Source organism: Mus musculus, chromosome 2 (assembly GCF_000001635.26).
Source record: "Mus musculus strain C57BL/6J chromosome 2, GRCm38.p6 C57BL/6J".
In the NCBI taxonomy this organism is placed as follows: domain Eukaryota; kingdom Metazoa; phylum Chordata; class Mammalia; order Rodentia; family Muridae; genus Mus; species Mus musculus.
In genome coordinates, this window is record NC_000068.7 from 29,600,340 (window position 1) to 29,624,527 (window position 24,188).

Genomic DNA, 24,188 nt, shown 5'->3' on the forward strand with positions numbered 1-24,188 from the left:
TGTGGAAGGACTTAGATTACAGATGTGTGCTGCTGTGCCCAGCACTGTGGATTCTTGGGTCCTGGACTTCTTACTTTAGTCACCACGCTATCTTCCCCAGCTCACTAAGGGTTTCTTATTTGTGAGGGTTTACTTACCCATTTATTTTGTCTGTTTGCTTTGGCTTGGGGTTTTGTTTTAGACAGGGTCTCATGTAGCCTAGGCTGGACTTGAACTTGCCATGCAGTCAAGGATGGCTTGAGCTCCTGATTCTCCTGCCTGCATCTGAGGCAGGTGTGTGCATCGATGACTGAAGGTGTGCACCACTCAGAGCCTCATAGAGGGGGTCTCATCAAAATATAAGACTGTCGTGTATCCTGGCAGTAGATCACTTGATTAGCATGTACCAGGCCTGGAGTTCCTAAAGTCTGCTGTTGCATACACCCGTGCTGGACAGAGACCTTCTGAAGGTTTTTCTGTCTCTGCCCAGTAACATCTGCAGTAACATATACACACACCACCACCACCACCATCACTACCACCATCACCAAAACCAACAACAACGTAGGCAAGTCAAATCCAACCAGGGACACCTGAGAACTCCTAGGTTTGTCATCACAGGGTACTGGTCATGGGAGAAGGACTGGATGGTGATGGTGGTTTCTTGGGGGAAATGTGAAGAGTGAACTCCAGACAAAGACAGGGTTAGGGAGGAACTGAGAGCTTGTGGTAGAAAGGGTTTGTGTACTGGGCTGGGAAGGATCCAGCATCAGGATGGTGAGCACAGGAAGAGAACCAAGGGGGACAAGAGAGAGTACACCTTGGGGGCCAGGATCACCATATAGATTTCATTCTAAACTCTTTTCTCAGCTAGGCATGATGGTGCACACCTTTAATCCCAGCACTCAGAAGGCAGAGGCTGGCAGAGCTCTGTGAGTTCGAGGCAAACATAGTGAGATCCAGAACATCTGGGGTTTCTAAACAAACAAACAAACAAACAAACAAACAAACTCTTTTCTCATTGTTCATGCTGGGATTCTTGGAGCAACCAAAAGCCAAAGCTATCAGAGTTTGTCTTTAATGTGAGTCTATGTGCTAGTGTGTAGTATGTAAGTGCCTTTTGTGGTCGGTGTGTGTTCATGTACATGCAAGAGTGTGTGTGTGTGTGTGTGTGTGTGTGTGCGTGTGCGTGTGCGTGTGCACATGCACATGGTGAGCCCAGAGACGGACTTCCTGCATCTTCCTCAATCACCCTCCGCTTTATTTGCCTAGATAGGTCTCGGTGACTCTACAGTCCACCACCTCAGCTGACCAGACAGTGAGCTCCAAGAACCTGCCTGTCTCTGCTGTCCTAGTACTGAGATCTCATACAGTCATTACCACTTCTGGCGTTTTATGTAGGTATGCTAGATATCCAGACTTAGGTCTTTGTGCCTATGCAGCAGAAACGTTACCAACTGAGCCACCTCCCTAGTTCCTTGTTTGTGGTCTCATGTAGTCCAGGCTAGCCTCAAACCTGGTGTGTAACTGAGGCTGGCTTTGAACTTCTGACTCTCTTGCCTACACTTGCCAAATGCTGTTACAGGTGTGTGCCTTCATCACAACAGGGTTATAATTGGGATTTCTTTCACACGAGTTTGTGGGGTGATACTTGGTGGGGGTGATACCTTTACAAACATGCCCATGATCTTAACACTTAGAGAGAAAGGGTGTTCCTGGATTGGTTTATTGATCGACTAATGGTTAGCTGGTCATCTGATGCTAATAGATTAACCTGATCTCATGCAGAGAAATGAGTTCCTTCTTTCTGGTGGGCATAGAGTCAGCAGAGGAAGGGGGACAGGTTGGAGCAGGTGTCTGTAGAAAGCAGTGAGCTCTCCTTCAGAGTCTCACTGCAGGCCGAATGGAAGGGGATGGGATGTATTTACCAGGAAAGTAATGTGTCTCCTCATGAAACTTTAACCCCAGCAGAATGGATGCTGCTTACTATGGTTGCTGATACACTGGGGTCAAAATTCACCCTTCCTAACACACCACAGAAACTGCTCAAAATGTGGAATTTATTAAAATAAAATGAATTTATCTTTACACTCAGAAGGAGACACTGGGCAAGGAGACCCACATCAGATGAAAAGGTATGCAGTCTCGCAGCCTGCACTTTCTTTTCTTGCCTCGGGATCAGTTCTGTTCTCTTACTTGTTAATAACAAACTCGCTTCCCTCGGGCTCCAGTGACCTGTCTCTGGGATGCCCGTGATCTTCTCAGTGTTGATTCCTTTGAGAAACATCACAGATTGGGTGCAGACAAGGCCTGGGGAGACGGTGGTGGCCGTGCAGAGAAACCCCAAAGAGAAGGTTCCGTGCTGATTAGGAGAGGAACCTGAGGGACAGTTGGAGCTGCTGAAGTTGTCATCAAAGCCCTAAGCAGGGCAAAATTAAGATTTAATGGACAATCTGAAGGAAGGAAACAACAACAACAACAACAACAACAACAAACCCCCAAAATAACAGATAATATGGGGAGCACTTGAAGCTGGAGAAAAATCATTTAAAGGTTGAAAAAAAAGTCTTTGCCCAAAAGGGGAAAGACACATTGAATGCACTATCTAAAAATATAAATGGTTCCAGAATGGTTTTCATAAAATATTTAGGACAAGGAGGGGCCTTAGGAATTATCTAGTCTGGTGGTTTAGAATTTTTTTTTGTTGTCGTGTTAATTTTAGCATCAGAACCTTTTTTTTCCCCCTTTAAGAATAAAATTGCAGAGTCTAGGAAGGCTGCTCAGCAGGAGTAGGGAGGGGCACTGGGCACCCACAGATCCATCTTCCTCTCCCATCCTTTCCACTCCAGCCCACTGAGGCCTCTTCGAAGAAGCTGCTATTGAACGCCCTGTCTTCCTCACTGTGCACCACAGAGCTGAAGGGAGCCTCCGAGATAAAGCCAACTAGGAGATCACTAGTCCTGAGAACCATAGCCAAGCCACATGTGTGCAAGCCTCAACTTTCCTGATGGCTGACCAGTGCTGTCCAGTGCCCCTTCCCGGGAGCTTGAGGCCCTACTGTGTGGGATGCATTGGAGGTCCTCGTCATGACCCCTGCAGGTCGGCTGGCCTCACTGCCTCTATCCCTTGCTGTCTGGCCAGCTTGAGCCTCTGCCTAGCACGAATAGTCAAGAAGTCCTCACGACTGGAAGTAAAATATGCTAAGAGCGAAGTGCACAGAGCAAGGAGCAGGGCATCTGTTAGGCACCGACCCTGCTTCCATCCACACCTTAGGTTCCTCAGAACGAAAGGGTTGAAGGTGCTGGAAGCCACTAATGTCCATCCTGGAATAAGTGCTCACTGGGCATGTTAACTAACTTAACTAACACAGTTACTAGAACAGGAGGAGGGTGGCGTTATTGCTAGTTTACAGCTCTTTTTTTTTCTGTTTATTTTTATTTATGTGCGTTGTTATTTTGCCTACATGTATGCCTGTGTGAGGGTATCAGATCCCTTGGAACTGGAATTACAGGTGTGTGCTGCTACGTGGGTGCTGGTAATTGAATCCAAGACCTCTGGAAGAGCAGTGTTCTTAACTACTGAACTGTCTCTCCAGCCACCCATAATTGCTATTTTAAAAGTGCAGAACCATCCACAGAGAGTTTGAGTGGTTTTTCCAGTATCAAGCCACTAACTGACCCTGACTGGTTCTCTGGATCCCACCCTGGCACCAGGTGGGGTCTGGGTGCACTCCAGGCCACTCAGCAAGAAACATGAAAGGCACATTCTCCTGGGTCCTCTCCCAGGGGCCCTGGCACCGAGCCCAGTGGGACATTGCTTCTGTGGACTCTGCTGCCCTCTAGTGGTTCCACCCACTTCACTCGGCCAGCTGCCAGCCCCATCTGGACGGGGACTGACCATCATCATCCAATTTGATCTTAGGATCATCCAGAATGTGGACCACACAAGGACCTTTAGCCCAGAACAGATGTCAGCCACAAAGTGGAGCAGCCAATAGGGTACTCCCAGCACTAGAAATGAGGCTTGGGTGGCAGCAAGTCAGGGAATATCCTAGAATCTTTATTCAGATGACTTGACTGCTGTGTGTGTGTGTGTGTGTGTGTGTTTGCCCACGGATGCTGTTGTGTGTCAGGACCACGTAGAAAAAGCAGAAGATGGTGTCCTTGAATGCATTGTGCACCTTTTTTTTTTTTTTAGAAGAGCAAAAGCAACCCTGAGGCGGGGTTAGAAAAATGCACAATTCTTTCCAGATCTGCTTTACAATCCCATACAGCATCTTTGCACACTGAAGCCCAGGGACAGGCAGGCGTGTACCTGACACGGCTACTCAGAAAACACGGGGTTGCACCTGGAAGAGTGAATCCTTTCCCTTCTACCTGTCTGGGTATGAGCAGGCTCTCTCATGACAGTACAGTGACAGAGGTCCATTCTCTGCCTCCTCTCAGTTCTCAGTTCTCTGGACAGTCATCCAGGACATCTACTGTAAAAAAATCCTCTCCGGAGCCACCCACCCACTGTGCAACAGCTGGAGGCAGCCTGCCAGAACTCTCCTGAACCCTCCCCCTGTGTCCGTGTCGAGTGGACTATTCTGGGGTGTAGTGACACTCCTGGAACCCCTGCTCCACCAGCTAGTATTACTGGCCTCAGGAGCCTTGCATGGGTAAAACCTAGACCCAGTTAAGGCTCTGGCTAGCTGCCCACAATGCCAACTGCAACAGCACCTGGGCTCGGGGGTGCCTGAGCTTAGAGAACCCCCTTATATGACCCAAAGATACAAAGTGGACATCTCTGGAGTGACCAGGCAGCCCTGAAGGCTGTGCCCATAGAGATCATGGAGTGAGCACAGACGGACAAAGAGATGCCCATGGGCCCCAGGAGAAATGGTCTCAGCAGAAGGCTGCACAAGGCAGACACAGTGGGTCAGACACACTGAGGAACTGGGAGGAGGTGGAGAAGGGGTAGCTGCCAGGGGAGTTAGCAAAGCCTATACTTAGTGGGGTTTGTTGTTATTTTTGTTTTCTCAAGACAGGGTTTCTCTGTGTAGCCCTGGCTGTCCTGGAACTCACTCTGTAGATCAGGCTGGCCTCTGTAGATCCACCTGTCTCTGCCTCCCAAATGCTAGGATGAAGGGCATGTGCCACCACTGCCTGGCCCAAAGTTTTATTTGAATGAATGGCAAGAGATGTAAATTAGCCGGTAGAGGGCTTGCCTAAGGTGCATGAATTTCTAGAGTCAATCCCCAGCATTGCACAAACCAGGTGGCATGCACGTGGATGATGTCAGCACTCGGAAGCAGAGGCAGAAGATGAGAACCCCATGGCTGTCCTGGGTTGTTTAGTGCATTCAGAGATAGCCTGAGATATACAGTCTGAAAGAGGATATATGAACACATACATTAAACTCATGCAAGAGGGCTTGTGACTGCTTCAGCAGCAACAGCCTTGCCACCCACCAGCTCTGCGGCTGGTGCTACCGGCTCAGCCTTCAGTTCTTTTGTCCAATTTAAGATTGGCTAGAATGAGGCCTTACTGGAAAAAGAGAAGGGGACATGGAGAGAGGGAGGTAAGTGTCCCTGGTCTAGCTCTTCAAGGAACAGAAGAGGAATACTTACGTGGTTCTGAGACAGCTAGACCGGGGCCTTCCACACAGGTGGACTTGGTAGAAAGCCCCTTCACACGCTTTGAGCAAGTAGGTGTGATATCTAGGAAGGAGCAGCCTGTTTTGGGAAGGCAGAAATCGCAGCTGGGAAGGCAGGCTGCTCTTATTCTGTCTCAGTCTAAACCTGAAAACAAGCTAAATGGCCATCAAGGGAAGAAAGGCAGAACAGATTGTGACAATCATGTATATTTCACGTGACGGAGTATTACAAAGGCGAGAAACAGTTACAACGTAACCGTTACAAAGTAACAACGTAATAACAGACACTGTCCAGCCCAAAGTGTCAGACCCGAGCTTTCCACTGCATGGTGTTTAAAACCAAGCAAACCAGCCCATGTCTGGAGATGAGAACAGAAGCTGCCGCCAGCTGAGGCATGGCTCTTTCTGACTGGGAGGGATCTGCAGAAATCTTGACGTGGGTTTGGAGCCCTGGTGCTGTTCTGGATTTTGTTCTTACAGGTGGCTATTTAGTTGTGAAAAATGAACAAGGTGTAAACTTGAAATGATGCAGCTTTTACGTGTGCTAAACAAACAAAATCTAAAACTAAGATGGAAGGCAAAAGACCAGGGAGGAAGGGAGAGGTGATGACGGCCCGATGCTGCTGGCTGTGCCAGGGTAGAACAGGAAGGTGATAAGGACATGAACTTGAACCACTGAAGGGCCTTGGGAGGTAACACACGTGGAGTCTGAGCCCACAGAAAAGAAACGCTAGTACACTGGCTTCCGTCACTGCTTCCCAGACCCAGAAGTGGCCTCTCAGGCTCCTCCCTGCTGTGACCCACAATTCCTGGTTCACCATTGCAGAGAAAGGTGATTGTGTTCTCCCAATTTTCTTCCCTTTGGTAATGAGGGAAGCAGCAAAAGCTATGTTAATTTAAGGGGAGAACTTATGGGTGCAGGTTCTGGTGTGAACTTTACAGGCAAAAAGTAGATCTGGTAGCAAAGGCAGACCCCAAGAGCATTAAGGCTATTTGAGTTGGGTAAGGGCTGGGATTTGTAAGACTCTGGGCCAAAGTTGCCTGTGCCTGCCTGGCCTGTCTAGGAGGCAGTGGGCTTTTTCATAACCCCAAAACAAAAGCCTGGCACAGCTTCCTGAATCATCATGTGGTGGTGGTATTTCTTCTCTCATCTAGCTGAAACCTTCCCAGATCTTCCCTCCCACCCCACAGCTTTCCTCTGTTAGAAAGCAAGCAGGGGCTCTGGTCAGTCTCACTTAGAGAGTCAGGCTACTGCTTGAAAGGGTGTGGGGGAGGGGGCTTCAGGCACTGTGGCTAGTTCAGTGGCTTGGGTGACAGTAACTTCGATGGCCACAGGCAGGAGTTGGGAGCTCTGCCTTCCTATGCCTTTTCTAGTCTAGATGATGTTCATCTGTGGTCCAATCCCTCACATACATACATAAGTGTGAAATAAAAATAACAAATTTAAGAGTCAAAATTAGAAAAATAATATATGGGGCTGGAGAGATGGCTCAGCAGGTAAGAGCACTGACTGCTCTTCTGAAGGTCCTGAGTTCAAATCCCAGGAACCACATGGTGGCTCACAATCATCCATAACAAGATCTGACGCCCTCTTCTGGTGTGTCTGAAGACAGCTACAGTATACTTACATATAATAAAATAAATAAGTCTGAAAGAAAGAAAGAAAGAAAGAAAGAAAGAAGGAAGGAAGGAAGGAAGGAAGGAAGGAAGGAAGGAAAGAAAGAAAGGAAGAAAGGAAGAAAGAGGGAGGGATAGAGGGAGAGACCCAGCACCCATAGGGTGACTCACAACCAACTGTAACTCTAGTCTCAGGAGATCTAACATCCTCTTCTGGCCTCCAAAAGTACTGCATGCACATGACATACATTCAGGCAAAACAAACATAAGCATATGAAGCAACGAAGGAGGGACAGACAGACATGCCAGAGGCTAGCCTCATGAATTCTCCTTTTAGTTAGGTTAATGAAGAAGGGACATCTGTGTTCCTTGTCTACACTAACTCTTTCGTAAATGGTATAAAATTTGTGCAAGACTCTTCCTGGGAACCACCTGAGAACCCAGAACTGCACCCCCTCACACCCGGCAGGGCTTCGTGCCTTTCCTAATGTAGAGTGTGGAGTAGTGGACGACAAAGCCAAGAGCATCAGGAAGGACCATTCTAAAGACAAGATGGTAACTCCTAACTCCCGTTCAAGCTGTCACTTTTTCACTCCAAGAGCTTCTCTTCGTTGAGGCTAGCCTGTGGTCTCAGCAGGGGAGTCGGGGTAGAGCAGAAGCAAGCTTGCAAGCCCCAGGCCAATCAGGAGTGTCTCAAAACACAAGCAAAAACCACAGCTGGGAACAGTCAAAGATGCAGAAGTTAGTAACAGTAGCTTCTCCTAAGAGTGGGAAATGTACTTTCTATGGTCTTTTGTGATTTCATCCCAGTGTTTTAGACAGGGTATCACTGTGTAAGCCACGATAGCCTACAATTCACAGTGTTCCTGCCTTGGCAGTCATTAGAAGTCCAATGCTTTTATTTTAAGGTATTAGAGACTGGAGTGTAGCTGTATAATAATGATAACACCACCAGAAGCACCACAGAGACATGCCTGGTGCCAAGGGTAACAACTGTGCAGAGCCAGTGTGTAGCTCACATCTGTCTGCTTTCTAGTAGGGATCCTGGAGCTGCCTTGGGCAACTATAAGAGCCGGTTACCACTGAGTTTCACTGCCACCTGAACTGCATCGCTCAGCCAGGTCTCCATGCCATCGTAGATGAGATGTACCATGTGGAGTGGACTCCACATTCTATGACACTGCCTTTCCTGTTGGCTTCTTATTGCCCTGCCCACTTCCTCCTCTCACCCTGTTTTTAAACTGCTGGCCGTGAATCTTTTTCTTTTCTTTTTTTTTTTATGTTTTTTGATCCATTTTGAATTATTATTTTTTCTTGGATATTTTCATTATTTACATTTCAAATGTTTTCCCTTTTCCAGGTCTCCCCTTCAGAAACTCCCTATCCCATCCCCCCTCCCCCTGCCTCTATGAGGGTGATCCTCCAACCACCCATTCTCATCCTCCCGCTCTGTTATTCCCCTACACTGGGGCATTGAACACCTTCAGGCCCAAGGATCTCTCCTCACACTGATGTCCAACAAGGCCATCCTCTGCCACATATATGGCCAGCATCATGGTCTCTCCATGTGTATTCTGTGGTTGGTGGTCCAGTCCTCGAGAGCTCTGGAGGGTCTGGCCTGTTGACACTGTTGCTCCCTCCATGGGGCTGCAAACCCCCTCAGCTCCTCCTTCAGTCCCTTCTCCAGCTCCTCCATCGTGGACCACCGAGTTCAGTCCAATGGTTGGCTGCAAGCTTCCTCCTCTGTATTTGTCAGGCTCTGGCAGAGCCTCTCAGGAGACAGCCATATCAGGCTTCTATCAGCAAGCACTTCCCAGCATCCACAATAATGTTCGGATTTGGTGACTGTATAAGGGATGGATCTCCAGGTGGGACAGTTTCTGAACAGCCTTTCCTTCAGTCTCTGCTCCACACTTTGTCTACATATTTTATTCACCCTTCTAAAAAGCACTGAAGCATCCACATTTTTGTCTTCCTTCTTCTTAGGCTTCATATTGTCTGTGAATTGAATCTTGGGTATTCCTAACTTTTGGGCTAATATCCGCTTATCAGTGAGTACATACCGTGTTTGTTCCTTTGTGACTGAGTCACCTCACTCAGGATGATATTCTCAAGTTCCATCCATTTGCCTGTTAATTTCATGAATTCATTGTTTTTAATGGTTGAGTTGTACTCCACTGTGTAAATGTACCACATTTTCTGTATCCATTCCTCTGTTGAGGGACATCTGGGTTCTTTCCAGCTTCTGGCTATTATAAATAAGGCTTCTATGAACATAGTGGAGCATGTGTCCTTATTACATGTTGAAGCATCTTCTGGGTATATGTCCAGGAGAGGTATTGCTGGGTCCTCAGGTAATATTATGTCCAATTTTCTGAGAAACTGCCAGACTGATTTTCAGAGTGGTTGTACCAGCTTGCAATCCTACCAGCAATGGAGGAGTGTTCCTCTTTCTCTACATCCTCACCAGCATCTGCTGTCACCTGAGTTTTTCGTCTTAGCCATTCTAACTGGTGTGAGGTGGAATCTCAGGGTTGTTTTGATTTGCATTTCCTTGATGACTAAGGATGTTGAACATTTCTTTAGGTGTTTCTGAGTCCTTCAAGTTTCCTCAATTGAGAATTCTCTGTTTAGTTCTGTTTCCCATTTTTTAATAGGGTTATTTGGTTCTCTGGAGTCTAACTTGTTGAGTTCTTTATATATATTGGATATTAGCCCTCTGTAGAATGTAGGATTGGTAACGATCTTTTCCCAATCTGTTGGTTGCCGTTTTGTCCTATTGACAGTGCCCTTTGCCTTTCAGAAGCTTTGCAATTTTATGAGGTCCCATTTGTCAATTCTTGATCTTAGAGCATAAGTCATTGGTGTTCTGTTCAGGAACTTTTCCCCTGTGCCCATGTGTTCGAGACTTTTCCCCACTTTCCCTTCTATTAGAATCAATGTATCTGGTTTTATGTGGAGGTCCTTGATCCACTTGGACTTGAGCTTTATACAAGGAGATAAGAATGGATCAATTTGCATTCTTCTACATGTTGACCAACAGTTGACTGACAGTTGAACCAGCACCATTTGTTGAAAATGCTGTCTTTTTTACCACTGTATGGTTTTAGCTCCTTTGTCAAAGATCTAGTGACCGTAAGTGTGTGGGTTCATTTCTGGGTCTTCTATTCTACTTCCATTGATCTACTTGCCTGTCACTGTACAAATACCAGCCTTTTTTTTTTTTTTAATCACTATTGCTCTGTAGTACATTTTGAGGTCCAGGATGCTGAGTCCCCCAGAAGTTCTTTTATTATTGAGAATAGTTTTTACTATCCTGGGTTTTTTGTTATTCCAGATGAATTTGAGAATTGCTCTTTCTAACTCTATAAACAATTGAATTGGAATTTTGATGGGGATTGCATTGAATCTGTATATTGCTTTCGGCAAGATGGACATTTTTACTATATTAATCCTGCCAATCCATGAGCATGGGAGATCTTTCCATCTTCTGAGGTCTTCTTCGATTTCTTTCTTCAGAGACTTGAAGTTCTTATCCTACAGATCTTTCACTTCTTTGGTTCGAGTCACACCAAGGTACTTTATATTGTTTGTGACTATTGTGAAGGGTGTTGTTTCCCTAATTTCTTTTTCAGCCTGTTTATCCTTTGAGTATAGGAAAGCTACTGGTTTGTTTGAGTTAATTTTATATCTGGCCACTTTGCTGAAGTTGTTTGTCAGCCTTAGGAGTTCTCTGGTGAAATTTTTGGGGTCACTCATATATACTATCATATCATCTGCAAATAGTGATATTTTGACTTCTTCCTTTCCAGTTTGTATCCCTTTGACCTCCTTTTGTTGTCTAATTACTCTATATAGAACTTCAATTACTATATTAAATATATAGGGAGAGAGAGGACAGCCTTGTCTAGTCCCTGATTTTAGTGGGATTGCTTCAAGTTTCTCTCCATTTAATTTGCTGTTGGCAACTGGTTTGCTGTATATTGCTTTTACTATGTTTAGGTATGGGCCTTGAATTTCTGATCTTTCCAAGACTTTTAACATGGAGGGATGTTAAATTTTGTCAAATGCTTTTTCAGCATCTAATGAAATGATCATGAGGGTTCTTTCTTTGAGTTTGTTTATATAGTGGATTACACTGATGGATTTCTGTACACTGAACCATCCCTGTATCCCTGTGATGAAGCCTACTTGATCATAGTGAATGATTTTTAAGACTTTAAATCTATTTATTTTTGTTTCAGTTTTATGATGGTTTTACCTGCCTGTGTATATGTAAATCATGTGTGTGTGTGTGTGTTTATTGGCAGGCGTCAAATGAAAGCATCATATATGTTAGAGCTAGAGTTCTAGATGACTGGGAGTGGATGTAGGAATGAAACCTGGGTCCTCCATACGAGCAACAACTGCTCTTACTACTGAACACTTGAACTTAAAAAAAAAAGTCATATATTTATGTGTGCATGGGGGAAATTTTCACATGAGTGTGGGTGCCTTCAGAGGCCACACAAGGACATCAGATCCACTGGAGTTGGAGTTGATGATAAACCCCTGGCAAGTGCTTATAACAGCTGATCCATCTCTCCTATCTCTATAACCTTTGTTATCTTTCTCCCTCCCTCCCTCCCTCCCTCCCTCCCTCCCTCCCTCCCTCCTTCCTTCCTTCCTTCCTTCCTTCCTTTCATAGTTTTTCAAGTCAGGGTCCCTCTAGCTCTGGCTGTCCTTGAACTCACTCTGTAGACCAGGCTGGCCTCCAACTCAGAGATCCACCTGCCTCTGCCTCCCAAGTGCTGGGATTAAAGGTTCTAATTTCTTTCTTTTCTTTTTCTTTTTTAAGTTTTTTAGACAAAGTCTCATATCTTGTGTAGCCCAGGATGGCCTAGAACTCCTCATCCTCTTCCTGCCTTTACCTCCTTAGTGCCTGGATTATAGACGTGAACAGTTTATAATTTTATCTTTTCATGAACTGTATTTGTGCCAGACATTGTGACACACACTTGTAATCCTAGCACTTTGGAGTCTGTGGCATGAGGATTTCCCATGAGTTTAAGGGCAGCCTGGGCTACATAGTGAGTTCCAGGCCATCCTGGGGTATAGAGCAAGGAGAAGGCGGAGGGGGTCAAAGCAGAAAGAGGAGGATACAAAAGAAGAGAAATCATGAGGTTTGTTTTGTTTTGTTTTTCTGAGTTCTGACCCTGCAGAAGCTTCCTCCTTGCTCTCAGCCCCCATGCTTGGCATTGGCTATTTCTGATCCCATTCTGAGCATTTCAGGTATCTCTTGAGAGCAGGAGGACTTGTCAGTTTGTGACCAGCATTTCCTTTGTTTAACATCCAGGAGGCTTATCCAAGTCACAATGTATCAGAGTTTCCTAAGGCTGGATGTTTTCTTGAATACATGTGTGTTCTACTGGCCACTGGTCTGCTCTGGCCTACTGGCCAGCCCTGGCCTCCCAGTCCTTGTGAGCAGCGCGCACTTTCTAAACACTTTCGCAGCACTCTGTTTTTAATGTTTTGGATTAAATATGTAGAGGGAGACCGCCGGGTCATTTGGTAGTTCTGTTTAACTTATTTATATTTCATTGAAATTGCATTATTCTTATTGTGTGCCTATAGAAGTCATAGTACAACTTTCAAAAGTCAGTCTCTGTTTTCATCGTGGGATCTGAGCCTCAAACTTGGGTCGTTGTTTTGTTTGGGCTAGGTCTTGCTAATAGAGCCTTGCCTGGCCTGAAACTCATCATGTGGACTGAGCTGGTATTGAACTTGCAGCAATCCTCCTTCCTCTCCTGGGTGGTGGGATTATAGGGATGCAGCACCGCCCCTGGCTACTTCCAAGTTTTTTAAGGACACATCATACTGTTTCCCATAGCAACTGGATTCCGTTTACTTCGCATTCTTGTTAATACTTGTTATTTTCTGGGGAGTTTGCTAGTAGCCACATCCTAATGAAGATGAACTGGAATGTGCCTGTGCTTTGACTCATTGTTCCCTAATGATTCATGATATTGTCCAACTCACTATGGGCCCTTTTGGTCATTTATAGACTTTTTTTTTAGAGATGTTTATCTAACCTTTGCCCATTAAAGCTATCTATTTATATATCTAATTTATTTTTGGTGGATTGAACCCAAAGCTTTGCCTAAACATATAGCTTACCACTGAGATATATCTCCAGGTCCCTTTGTCTGTTTTGGTGTGGAGGGATAGTTGTAGTAGAGTTTCAGGATAATTCCTTGATGGATAAAACATTTGACATCTCTGAAGTGGAAACCTCTGGTTTCTTTGGAAAGTCAGTTATGCCAAATGATGTTTTGCTGGGGCACACAGGTGAAAGGATGTTTTGCTAAAGCAGACATGTGAAAGGATGTGTGATGTCTAGAAAGGATGTAAAAAAAGACCCCATAGACCAGGGGTGGGGAGGGCTGGAGCATTGGTTTACTCTTTTTGCTGATGACACGCATGTATTGGTTCTCCTGACATTGCATTGCTGAACTTCACTTGTGGTGGCGTCATAGAGAGAAATGAACTCCTGGTGAGATTCCTATGGCTTCTTACCACTTGCTCTGACTCAGGCTGGTGGCTGAGCCTAGCAGTTTCTTCTGGATTGAACTGTTTTTGCTGATTCGTGTGTAGTATCTGCCAAGTAGACCAGACTGCAGCTGCTAATTCGTGTTTGGTGTTTGCTAGTGGACTGAACTGAGAACAATGAAGACTGGAATCACCCCAAAGAACCATTTCTAAACAGGCTCACTTTCCCTGTTTCCTATTAACTGTTCTTTTCCACTACCTCTGATAAGTGGTGGGCTAGAGGGGAGGTTGAATCTTATTAAAGTAGGTTGTGAAAAATATATGCCTATACATACCACTTCCATCTGCGCTTGCTAAAAGTATTTATTCTGCTAATGGTAAGTGTGTGGAGAGATATGTGTGTGCATGTGCGTGTATGCAGGCACACGTATGGAGGTCAGAGCTGTTGAAAGCTATCTTCTCAATTGCCTTCCACCTTATTTTTAAATGTTCATTTATTTATTTTATTTTGCTTGTATTGTGTGCCAGAGTGTATGTAGGTGTACTATGCGCATGCAGGAACCTTTGGAGGTCAGAAGAGAGTATTGGATCCCCTGGAATTGGAATTGCAAACAGTTGTGAGCCATAATGTAGGTGCTGGGAACCAAACCCAGGTCCACAGCAAGAGAAGGATAGGAATCTTAACCACTGAGCCATCTCTCCAGCCCCATCCACCTTAATTTTTGAGACAGGGTCTCTCACTGAACCTGGAGCTCATGGACTCAGCTAGTCTGATGGCAGCAAGCTCTAGGGATCCCCCAGTCTCTGCCTCCCCAGTATGGGGTATACAGCCATTCTTGTGCTCAGCTTTTGATGGAGTTACCAGAGATCCGAGTTTTGACCCCCACACTTGCACATCAGGCGCTTTACCAACTGAGCCATTTCTCTAGACTCTATGCTGTGCTGGTTAGTTTGTCAGCTAGAGACACAGGGGAAGAGAGAACGTCTACTGAGAGCTGGCCTCTCTCAAGACTGGCCTTGGGCAGGTCTGTGGAGCATTTCCAGGTCTGGTGACTGATGTGGGAGGGCCCAGCCCACTGTGATAGTGCCACCTTGAGGAAGGTGGTCCTGGGTCATATAAGTCAGGCTGAGGAGCTGGCGAGATGGTAAAACACTGACTGCTCTTCTGAAGGTCCTGAGTTCAAATCCCAACAACCATATGGTGGCTCACAACCACCCATAATGCGATCTGACTCCCTCTTCTGGTGCATCTGAAGACAGCTACAGTGTATTTATGTATAACAAATAAATCTCTCTCAGAAAAAAAAAGTCAGGCTGAGCAGACTGTGGGAAAGAGCCTGTAAGCAGCATTCCCCATCGGTCTCTTCCTCAGCCTCCAGGTTCCAGCCTGGCTTCTTCAATGATGGACTATGGCTGGAAATATTAGTCAATGAACCAAATTACTTTTGGTCATGATCTTTAGCACAGCAACAGAAAGGAACCTAAAATACCCCCCCAAGAGTGTCTTTCTATACCCAAAGCTTCAGATGTTTCTCATGATGAACACTTTGTCTGTTATTACCTGTGTCTTTTGGTATCATGTCAAAGAAACAATTGCCTGATCTGACACTATACAATATATGTCTGTGTTTGCTTCTGAGAGTTCTATGCCTTGCATCTAAGCCATGGACCTGTTGTGAACTAGAATTTGTATATGGTGCCAGGTTAGGGTCCAGCTTCACACTTCTGTATGTGGATGTCCAATTTCTACAATACTACATGGTTTACAAAAAGTTGTTATGAGTTGAATTGCCTTGGGCTTTCAATTTAATATTTTAAATATTAATTTAATATCTTTCAATTTAATATTTTAAATTGTGAGAGTTTTTTTGCTATGCCTTCCATCCCAGTTCATCAATCTACATGCCTTGATTGCTTTGTTCTCCTCTTCTTCCTCCTCCTCCTCTTCTTCCTCCTCCTCTTCCTTATCCTCTTCTTCCTCTTCCTCCTCTTGTCCTTCATTTGTGCTGGGAATTAAACTCAGGGCCTCACCCATGGAAGGAGTTACAGAGACAAAGTTTGGAGCTGAGACGAAAGGATGGACCATCTAGAGACTGCCACACCCGGGGATCCATCCCATAATCAGCCTCCAAACGCTGACACCATTGCATACGCCAGCAAGATTTTGCTGAAAGGACCCTGATATAGCTGTCTCTTGTGAGACTATGCTGGGGCCTAGCAAACACATAAGTGGATGCTCACAGTCAGCTATTGGATGGAACACAGAGCCCCCAGTGGAGGAGCTAGAGAAAGTACCCAAGGAGCTGAAGGGGTCTGCAACCCTATAGGTGGGACAACAACATGAACTAACCAGTACCCCCGGAGCTCATGTCTCTAGCTGCATATGTAGCTGAAGATGGCCTAGTTGGCCATCATTGGGAAGAGAGGCCCCTTGGTCTTGCAAACTTTATATGCCTCAGTACAGGGGAACGCCAGGGCCAAGAAGTGGGAGTGGGTGGGTAGGGAAGTGAGTGGGGGAGGGTATGGGGGACTTTTGGGATAGCATTTGAAATGTAAATGAAGAAAACACCTAATTAAAAAAAATCAAAGTAAAAAAAAAAATAACTTGACAGTGCTTGGCTTGTAGAGCTAGCTGTGCAACTTCTCCTGGCATCCCTCCTGGTCCCTCCTGCTGACTCCAGCTGAGGCTGAGGCATGGCTGTCTCTGCTAGGTAGTGCTACTGCTGCCGATTCGTGCTTGTTATCCCAACTCTACTGAACTGAGTGGATGGAGCAGCCACTGCCTGCTGACCTGTGAACTGAACTGCCGATTTCCAGACAACACAGATGGGATTTGTTCCAAAGAACCTTTCTATACAGGTCCACTTCCCTGCATCCTTTCTTTTCCACTACCTCTGGTGGGTGGTGGGCTAGAAGGGAGGTTAAAGCGTTTAAGAGCCATCATTAAAAATAAGGATTGAAAACATTAAAGTTACACTTCTGAGACAGGGTCTCTTATTGAAACTGGATCTCATTTCTTGGCTAGCCTGGTTGGTCAGTGACTCTCCAGGACCCTCTTCCAAACCTCTCCAGAACTAGGATTACAGGAGTGTACTGCTGTGCCCAGCTTTTGGCGGGTGCCAGAGATTTGAACTCAGGTGTTCATGCTTGCATGACAAACACTTTAGCAACTGAGCCCTCAGCCCCTCATGTCAGATTGGTTTTTTTGTTTGATGGTTGGTTGGTTGGGGTTTTTTTTTTTTTTTTTTTTGGTTTTTTTTTTTTTTTTTTTTTTTTTTTTGCTTTTAAAAAAGTATCTTAAAATTTTGTTTATTGAGTGCACACCTGTGTGTGCATTAGAAAGCTCGGAGCCTCAGGAGCTGGTGTGATAGACAGTTGTGAGCCCTAGACATGGACCCTGGGAACTGACAACACATTGATTGCTTTTGACAGTGTGTAGAGAGGTGGCCTGAGCCCAGAGCATGTGGCCATCACTTGTATCTTGGTTATCTGCAGTTGGATCTGACTGGGTCCTGAGTTTCTTTCTTTCTTTTTTTCTCTTTCTCTCTTTCTTTCTTTCTTTCTTTCTTTCTTTCTTTCTTTCTTTCTTTCTTTCTTTCTTTCTTTCTTTCTTCTCTGGCTGTCCTGGAACTCACTCTGTAGACCAGACTGGTCTTGAACTCAGAAATCAGCCTGCCTCTGCCTCCCATGTGCTGGGATTAAAGGTGTGCGCACCCAGCTCCTGTCTGAGTTTCTGACCACGAAAGCCAGCACCTGGTTGATAACCAGGAGGAAGCTGGTACTGTGGGGCCTCAGGGAAGGGTTCTAAGGGTGAATAACAAAGAAACCCGAAAGATGGTGGCGTGTCCGTGGAGAGGAGGGGCAAGAACATTCTAGCAGCTGGAGTGGCCTAGGAGGACAAGCTAAGTTAAGGCAAGGAAAAGGGAGGCTTTCACCCTCGATTAGCTGGCTCTTAATCCCGAGTGTGTGCTACTATGGCTATGAGCACCTTGGAACCTTAGGAAGCAAGTTCTACGAGTCTGCTTGGCATCGATACTTTTTGCAAATTCCTCGCTATCTGATATGCAGCAATTTATCACATGGATTTGATCTTGTTCTTAGGAACCTCAAACCTGACTGCGCCTACATTTATTGTTCCATTCCTCACTTCAGAATTTGGGGCATGAAATATTGACGCTCTGAGCTCAGAAGTCTGGAAGGCTAAGCACCCAGGGAGAGCTGGAGGGCGGGCCTTGAGCGATTCGCCAATTTTGCCTTGCTGATGCAGCTTCCACCAGAGCAGAGCAGAGCCATTCTGGCCCTGAGCAGCCATTTGTCAACTTGAAAAGGGAAATGAATTTGTCAATCTTTGGCTTGGCCTTTGACCCCTAGAGGGTTCGGACCCATGGCTCTGGAAATTTGGCTGCCGATTGTAGGCAGCCCTCAGTCACAGAATCAGGGGACTGTAGAGTATAGGGAGATGGAAATAGAAATCTTTGGTGGCATCCGTCACCCTGAACTTCTCCCTGCACATCTCTCAAGGTTTGCCCTACCACTAGCTTACATATCTAGAGGCAAAGCAGACTTCTAAGTGTTCTTAAGTTACATAGTGTGTCTCTGTGTGTGTGTATATGTGTGTGTGCAAGTCAGAGAACACTCTGCAGAAATTGGTTCTCCCTCAGCCGTGTAGGTCTAGTCAAGTTCGGCAGCAGTTGCATTTACTTGCTGAGCTATCTTGGATGGTCCCTAGCCTAGCACTCACTTTCTCTCTCTCTCTCTCTCTCTCTCTCTGTGCGCGCACACATGTGCTTGCACACTCGCTGCTGATGTGAATTCCATCTTAGCTAAAAACAGTGAGCAGGGAGCGCCCTTCCCTGTATCTCTTGTCTTGCTAAAACGTATTGCTCACTAATACTTAATGATATGATTTGACTCTCCAACCTATTCATGAGCTTGTTTGAAGGGAAGAATCCACTGGGTTAGTCATGGTAGGATATGACATCATACATAGCAAAGGTTCTTTGAATGCCTAAAATGAACTGTAAACGAACTCATTTGCATACTAGAAAAGACTGCTCTTTAAGCTGGATGTTCCCATTGGAGGGTTTCGTGAGCAAAGCAAACCAGATCTTCTGTGTCACTCCAGGTCTGGGCCTCAGCCTTGGCTTGGAGGATCGGGGCCCACATCTGGCTAAAGGTTCTGCCTTTCACTGGCCCTTGAGACTCACATAGTGTGTATGGGGGATGACGGGGTGAAGGTGGGTGGCAGTCCCAAACGTTGTTGAGCAGGCTTCTTGTGTTTTCAGTGTTGTTGAGTCTAGTTTAGGATCAATTAGAGGAGCTTTGGGCCTGAGGAGGATGCTGAACTTGGGTAACAGACACGGAAAGCTAGCCCACAACTTGAGATGGAAAACTCTGGGTTACCGGAGGCTCTGATCTTTGATGGGAGGGCATGCGGAAGTCCTGAATTGGAGCTGTCAGTCATAGGTTTGATCTCTTTCTCTGTGTCTGAGGAAAGGGGTGGGGTCTATACCGAGCTGTGGCGCGGAGGACTCCAAGCCGGTAGAGGGCGCTGCGCCTCGCGCCAGGCTTAGTTCGGCTCCGGGCCATCAGGGGGCGCTGTGGCGCGAGCGGCGCGGTGGGCTTCCGGCAGGTGGCGCCGTGGCCGCGGGGCCCAGGCCGGCGGGCGGGCGGCGGCGCGGCGCTGCGGCCGGCGGCTCGCGGCCCCGGAGCGGCGGCTGCGCGGGAGGTGGAGCGGCGGAGTGGCAGGCCCGGTGCGGGCTGGAGCGCGGGCGGCGAGCGCACGAGCCGCGGCCGCGCGGAGCCCGCCATGACGGCGCGAGTGTGAGGCGCGGCGAGCACCGGTCCAGTAGAGCGGCGGGCGCGCCGGCCTCTTATCCCGCAGCGGCCGGGCCGGGCCCTGATGAGCAGCGGCCTCGGCCTCCGGCGCAGCCCGGAAATGTCCGGCAAGATCGAGAAAGCAGGTGAGGCGGGCGGGCGGGCGGGCGGCGCGCCTCCTGGCCTCGTGCGCTAGACCCCCAGTCCGGGCCCCAGCCTGGCAGCGACGCCGCGAGGGCCATCTTTGAACCGGGCCTGCCCGGCGGCGGGGGGCCTGTGATGCTAGCAGGATTCTGGGGGAGCGAGTGGAGGTCCCTGTAGCCTTGTTCCCTGGAACATCCCACAATGGCTGGAGCCCGGGACCCTTAGGAGGCCTGGCCCCGACCGCATGCAGAAGAGCAGGCGCGCTCCAGAGGTGATCGGCAGCCCAGTTATAAAATGTGTCACTCCTAATGAGCCTCGAGTTTAACCACAAGTGTCCACTTCGGTGGCTTCAAAGGACAGCAGGCTAGGGTGTGTTGGAGCGATGTTTCAGGGAGCAGCCAAGTTGTCCTCTAATATTTCTGCCTTGCTCTGCAAGCAGGGCAAGTGGAGAGTCATTGGGGATGGGGGAATAAGGTGGATGCGATCTTGGTGCAAACCTCATCTCTTTGTGTGTTCCTGGAAATCTTGGGGAGTCGCCTCCCAGTTTTTCCCCCGCCCCCCGGCTTGCATATTCTGGGAGTTAGATACTCCCGAGAGTCAATTACTGTTGTGCATATGGGGCCCAGAGCTTAATTAGCCGTCAAGCAGGGACTCCTTTTACGGGAGGGCGGGTTCTTGGCTGGTAGGTAAGGTAGGCAGTGAGTGGTCCAGGGCCTGGGTTGGGGGTTGTCACAGTGGGGATACCCAGTTATCCTGGAAACTTAGTAGAGAAGGCAGACTTGTAAGAACCTGAAAAGGTGTTCGGCCGCACTAATTTTTGGAAGCTGCCATTTCATAGGTGGACTTGAGGATATTTGGATGTATATTAGCAGGGGACCAACCAGCAATGAATGTAACTTTTGCAGCCCTGGTTTAAACACAGGGACAAACGTTTTGGTATTCTCTTTTGAGCTATGTGTCTTCATTCTGTGTTTGGTCTCTGGGTTGTGTTGTTTATTAAACGTACTTGAAGATTGCCTGCCAAAGTATGGTCTCTGTTTTCAGGACCCAGAGAGGTTCAGTGAATGTTTGTAGCCCACCCAGCAAGGGGCATAGGTAGGGTATTGACATCTGTCTTCTGACAAGAAGTAGGATAGCATTCCCGTGGCTGGACTGTTCCTTTTCAGATGCTGTTTCTGGGGTGTTTGTCTCCTTGTCCTCTTGCCCCGGGGCCTTGTCTAGTGACTATGAGTCGCTTTCCTGAATACGTGCTGCTCTGGAAATATCCCTGACCCATCTGTGCAGCCCTGCTTAGGAACTCCTGATAGTGTCTCATCCGAATGGCACTGTTGGGAAACTTGGATGATTTATTTAAAAATAGCATTGATGCGCTGGAGAGACGGCTCACCAGTCAGGAGCACTTGTTGCTCCTGAGCAGCCTGGTTTGGTTTCTGGCAACCGCGTGCCGGCTCACAACCATCTTTAACTCCAGTTTCAGGGGGTCTGATGTCCTCTTCTGACCTCCATGGGCACCAGACTCACATGTGGTGGTGCACAGACACATAGACAGGCAAAGATTTATTGGTTGTAAAATGAAATAAATACATCTAAAATACATTTTAAATAGTGTTAGCTGAGTTTTCTTTATCAGAACAGCATGTGTCATTATGAAGAATTTGGAAGTCCTGGAAGTAGAGGGGCTGGCATGTGCTGTGTGTCATCTCACGGGCTTCTTTCCACAGCTCAGAATGACAGAGCTGTCTACTCAGTCTCAACCCCAGGCCTTTTCAGTAGAGGTCATGCCTGTGCCTTCCCAGGCCACTATCCTCTGCTAGGGACTGTCGCAGTGCCCTCTTTAGAAGAGCTTGTCTGGGGGCTGGTAGTGGTATCTATACTGCCAGGCCCCACGAATATTCTAAACCCAGCTGTGGAAGGTCCTGCAGTGCACTGTTCACTAGGCCAGGAAAAGAAAGGCTTTCTCTTTTTTTTTAAATTAATTTTTTTTACATCCCCCCCCCCAGGTCACCCCTTCACACAATCCCTTTCCCATCCCTTCTCTGAGCAGGTAACCCCACCTCCCAGGGTATCACCCCACCCTGGCACTTCAAGTCTCTGCAAGGCTTTCTTATGAAGGAGAATTGGCAGGAGACGGCTGCAGAAAGGCTGGGAGGAAGGTGTGTTTGGGGAGAAGCAGCTAGTAGTGAGAGAGTTCTCTGGCAGCCATAGCTGGGGATCACAGATGAGATGGCGGAAGATTAGGGTATGCTTGCCGTGAGGGCTTACCTTCTTGAAGCTTCTGTGCATCATCCTAGGTGAACTTGATGTGCAGTCCGCCACATGTTCTGTTTGGTTGTGAAGTGGACCTGCTGTCACGCATGAGCGATGGTGTGCCTGGAGGGACACCTTTCTTTATTCAGCCAGGTGACAAGTCTCTAGGTATTACAGAGGAGCCCACACCCAATAACAGTTGCTGCTGTTTCCTGTGCTTCAAAGCAACAGAAGTGTTTCCAAAATGTGCCTGTGTTCTCTCACCCTCAGAAAACAGACTACTGAGTTTTCTTCTCGGGGTTTGGGGGTGGGGTGGGAGTCTAAGGATTTTGAGTGAGCAGAAATCTTACACCCCTATCCTGGTCCTTCTAGTCAGTTTGCCTTCCCTGATCACTTTCACTTACACCTCTGAGGAGGAGCCTCTGGACCTGTCACTCAGTCATCCTGCAGCCCTGCCTGTGGCAGTCATCAGAAGTCAGCCTTCGTGGAGGTGAGGAAGGCAGCATTAGTGCTCTTCCTCTCCAAGTGCCCAGGAGGACCAGGACAGTGGCTGGGCTGGCAGTTAGATCAGGAGGAAAGTTGGGATGAGGGCATACTGTGGTCAGGGGCTGAAGGAGTTCTCTAGGAGACCACTGGGAGATGTGGCGAGGTGAGGCACCCTGGGGCCTATGCTGCTGTGCTTCTGCTTGCCCTCGTCTCTTCCAGCAAAGACACGAGTGACGAGAGTAGGTGCCCCCACATTTCTGGACCTTAATGCCAGACTGGCACTAATCAGCTGACTCTAGCCCACTGGGCCATGTGCGTTCCCAAGAAAGAGAAGAGCTGTCGGTCAGTACTTAAAAACCAGGAGATAGCTCAAAACCACACATTTCCGGTTCTCCCAAGACTGAGACTCTTGTAACCCAGACCTCACTCCTGTGTGTACCTTCATGTGGAGCTGGGTGGGAGCTGCCTGCCCTGGGTCCCTGCCCTTTTCCCTGCTGGACACATCACCGAGTCCCCTTGTCCACATGGACCGTTGACATTTTTCAGCTTGACTCACAGAGATGATTCTCAGCTGTTTGCTGTGACCTGTACTTTGACTCTTGCCCCATTCCTTCATTGATTGGTTCCTCAATTCCTTCATCTGGCACGGATGGAGCACCTGCTCTGCCATGTGCTGTGTGTAGCTCTGGGGATTGGGACCTGCCATGAAGGCTGCACTGTCCCGTGTCCCGTGTGTCAGGCTGAGGAGACTAGAGGATTGGAGTCAGGGTGTTAGTGGTGACTGTAAACTCCTACTGCAACAAATGGAGATTTCAAGGATCGTGCTGAGGGGCAGGGAGTTTCCTTGGGGGAGTGGCTTTCAGGGTCTCTGCGCTGGTGGAGGGAATCCCTGTAGCTCCACTCAGCCCTACCCCTGCCTGCCCCACTCCACTCTGCTTCATTCCTTCAGTCACCAACCACCTTGTTCCTGGGACAGTGGGGCCTCCAGGAATTGAAAGGTCCTGTGGTGTTCTAATCCCTTTCCTCCCTCTCTGACCCAGCTTATAAACTTCATCACGTACCAAACTATCTGGCCAGTGCTGTCACCCAGGGGCTGCAGGGAGGTTTGCTGGGACTAGTGGGATGGCCACTAGCTCCCTCAACACACCCACTGACAGAATAAACATGGGTCTCAAAGTCCATGTGCTGTGCTTTTCAAATGCTCACAGGTAGGCTTGTTACAGACAGAAAGGGAATTTACAGTGGAACTTGTTACTATGTATCTTCTCAGAGCAGATACTGAAAGTCGGGCCTGTGCACTTTCTTAATGGGCAGTCACTGGGTACTGACCTTTCTTAACCAATCAGCTTCTACTTCCCTTTCCCATAAGTTAGGAGTCTCTGTGGTTTCAGTGCTTTGGGGTTATTGACACAAATTCTGAAGCTCCATGCTTCTTCACTGGCCTGCCTAGTCAACGTTTCCTGTGTACCTCACTGGCAGACACCCTGTCATGTCCCATGTTCTAGGAGCCCTCTGGAACATGGGCTTCCCAAGGCAGTAGGCCAGCAGTAACAGCAAAACAGGGCTGTCTGTAGACACCCCTCTTTCACTTCAGCTTTGTCACAGCTGGAGGTGAGGGTAGCGATCGATCCATGTTGCACCTGTGGCTAGCAGAGGCCTGGGGTTTGGTTACTGCTCAAGATCACAGTCTTAGGGAAGTAAAATGGGGAACTGACCCCTTTCTATCTGTAAGT

The 24,188-nt window shown here is 47.5% G+C and overlaps 1 protein-coding gene across 10 annotated transcripts in view; it reads left to right on the forward strand.

Moving 5' to 3' along the window:
- Positions 1-19,380: 19,380 nt before the first annotated feature.
- Positions 19,381-24,188, forward strand: part of Rapgef1 (Rap guanine nucleotide exchange factor (GEF) 1) — a 120,645-nt gene continuing 115,837 nt past the window's right edge. For 8 of the 10 annotated variants that reach the window (XM_006497583.2, XM_030246484.1, XM_030246482.1 and 5 more), the window contains exon 1: positions 19,381-19,724. In XM_006497583.2, coding sequence (XP_006497646.1) covers positions 19,664-19,724 — 61 coding nt within the window. In that variant the 5' untranslated portion in view covers positions 19,381-19,663. The remainder of the gene's footprint in view (positions 19,725-24,188) is intronic. The other 2 variants (XM_030246485.1, XM_030246488.1) reach the window with 1 other exon arrangement.